Source organism: Triticum aestivum, chromosome 6B (assembly GCF_018294505.1).
Source record: "Triticum aestivum cultivar Chinese Spring chromosome 6B, IWGSC CS RefSeq v2.1, whole genome shotgun sequence".
In the NCBI taxonomy this organism is placed as follows: domain Eukaryota; kingdom Viridiplantae; phylum Streptophyta; class Magnoliopsida; order Poales; family Poaceae; genus Triticum; species Triticum aestivum.
This window is the reverse complement of record NC_057810.1, coordinates 41,371,455-41,373,859: the sequence shown is the minus strand read 5'-3', so window position 1 is coordinate 41,373,859 and position 2,405 is coordinate 41,371,455. Positions and strand designations below refer to the sequence as shown.

Genomic DNA, 2,405 nt, shown 5'->3' with positions numbered 1-2,405 from the left:
CGGTTCTGTATTTGCACGGAACTGGATGACGATGGAGCGACGATGCGGTGCACCCGCATCTATCCCGGCTACAGACTTTTCCAAACGTGGCGGGCCCACCACACCTTATCCTCTCTTGTCTTCTTGCAGGCCCATCCCACCTTGCAGCCTGTCATGGGGCCCACCTGTCAGAGGGTGGCCACGGCAGCCGGGCGGCCACGCCACCTCACCCCCCGCCGTTATTTAAGACCGGCTCGAGCTCACTTGTAGTGGCAGATCAGTGCAGTGAGAGTGAGTGAGCTCGCCACACTCCCCCCCAGCTTAGCTGAGCTACTTCACTCAAGGAAGGATGGATCCCTGCAAGGTACTCCTACTTAATTACTGTAGACATCAGCAGATCTCACGCTATAATAGTTAACTGATTCATCACCATTTCTAGCATGTTGGTAGTAGATGGTGTTCTTAATAATTCACAAAGATACTGTCGATTTCATACTACTCTAGTGTTAATTATTTGCTCCGTAGCTCACTAGAGTCGGCTAGCTGATAATTGACACGCGCTCTGTGGGTGTCCATGGCGTGCAGTTCCGGCCGTCGAGCAGCTTCGACACCAAGACGACGACGACGAACGCCGGCCAGCCCGTGTGGAACGACAACGAGGCGCTTACCGTCGGCCCCCGCGGCCCCATCCTGCTGGAGGACTACCACCTGCTGGAGAAGATCGCCCACTTCGCGCGCGAGCGCATCCCGGAGCGGGTGGTGCACGCCCGGGGCGCCTCCGCCAAGGGCTTCTTCGAGTGCACCCACGACGTCACCGGCCTCACCTGCGCCGACTTCCTCCGCGCGCCGGGGGCGCGCACGCCCGTCATCGTCCGCTTCTCCACCGTCATCCACGAGCGCGGCTCGCCCGAGACGATCCGCGACCCGCGCGGGTTCGCCGTCAAGTTCTACACGCGCGAGGGCAACTGGGACCTGCTCGGCAACAACTTCCCCGTCTTCTTCATCCGCGACGGCATCAAGTTCCCCGACGTCATCCACGCCTTCAAGCCCAACCCCAAGTCCCACGTGCAGGAGTACTGGCGCGTCTTCGACTTCCTCTCCCACCACCCCGAGAGCCTCCACACCTTCTTCTTCCTCTTCGACGACGTCGGCATCCCCACCGACTACCGCCATATGGACGGCTTCGGCGTCAACACCTACACCTTCGTCTCCCGCGCCGGCAAGGCCCACTACGTCAAGTTCCACTGGCGCCCCACCTGCGGCGTCAGCTGCCTCATGGACGACGAGGCCACCCTCGTCGGCGGCAAGAACCACAGCCACGCCACCCAGGACCTCTACGACTCCATCGACGCCGGCAACTTCCCCGAGTGGAAGCTCTTCGTGCAGGTCATCGACCCCGACGACGAGGACCGCTTCGACTTCGACCCGCTCGACGACACCAAGACTTGGCCCGAGGACCTCGTCCCCCTCCAGCCCGTGGGACGCCTCGTGCTCGACCGCAACGTCGACAACTTCTTCAACGAGAACGAGCAGCTCGCCTTCGGCCCCGGCCTCGTCGTGCCCGGGATCTACTACTCCGACGACAAGATGCTGCAGTGCAGGGTGTTCGCCTACGCCGACACGCAGCGCTACCGCCTGGGGCCAAACTACCTGATGCTCCCCGTCAACGCGCCCAAGTGCGGCTTCAAGAACAACCACTACGACGGCGCCATGAACTTCATGCACCGGGACGAGGAGGTGGACTACTACCCGTCCCGCCACGCGCCGCTCCGGCACGCCGAGCCGGCCAGCTTCCCCGTGCCGACGCGGCCCGTCGTCGGGAAAAGGGAGAAGACGAGGATCAAGAAGGAGAACGACTTCGTGCAGCCCGGGGAGAGGTACCGCAGCTGGGCGCCCGACCGGCAGGACAGGTTCGTGCGCCGCTTCGCCGACGCGCTCGCCCGCCCCAAGGTCAGCCACGAGCTCCGCGTCATCTGGATCGACTTCCTCTCCAAGGTAATTAAACTCAATAATTATTCATGCATGCATGAATCCATGGGAGGATTTACGCTGAATGTTCTTCAGTTGGTGATCAATATATAATTCACTCGATCGATTGATTTGTGGATGGATGCAGTGTGACAAGTCGTGCGGCATGAAGGTGGCCAACCGTCTCAACGTGAAGCCAAGCATGTGATGTGGATGGATGATGGATGGACCGTTCTGTGTGTAAACTTTGTGCTATATATAGGTATCATGGACCAGCAATAAGAGACCATGCCAGCTATAATGTGGATCATGTGGTCGATTACCTACCGTGCTGCTACTAATAAGTTACTATCCTTTTCTTTTATGTTTTTTTTGGGGTGATCCTTTTCTTTTATGTTGCAGTAACTTACTTGTAATCCAGCAAACGAAATTAAAGTGTGTGCTTTGGAGCTTACAAA

The 2,405-nt window shown here is 58.7% G+C and overlaps 1 protein-coding gene across 1 annotated transcript; it reads left to right on the top strand.

Annotated features, from left to right (window-relative positions):
• The first annotated feature begins 224 nt into the window (after positions 1–224).
• Positions 225–2,405, top strand: LOC123135609 (catalase isozyme 2). The gene is made up of 3 exons (XM_044554759.1): positions 225–343; positions 565–1,974; positions 2,096–2,405. Exons 1-3 carry the CDS (start codon positions 329–331, stop codon positions 2,153–2,155), a joined length of 1,485 nt encoding a protein of 494 aa, XP_044410694.1. The 5' UTR covers positions 225–328; the 3' UTR covers positions 2,156–2,405.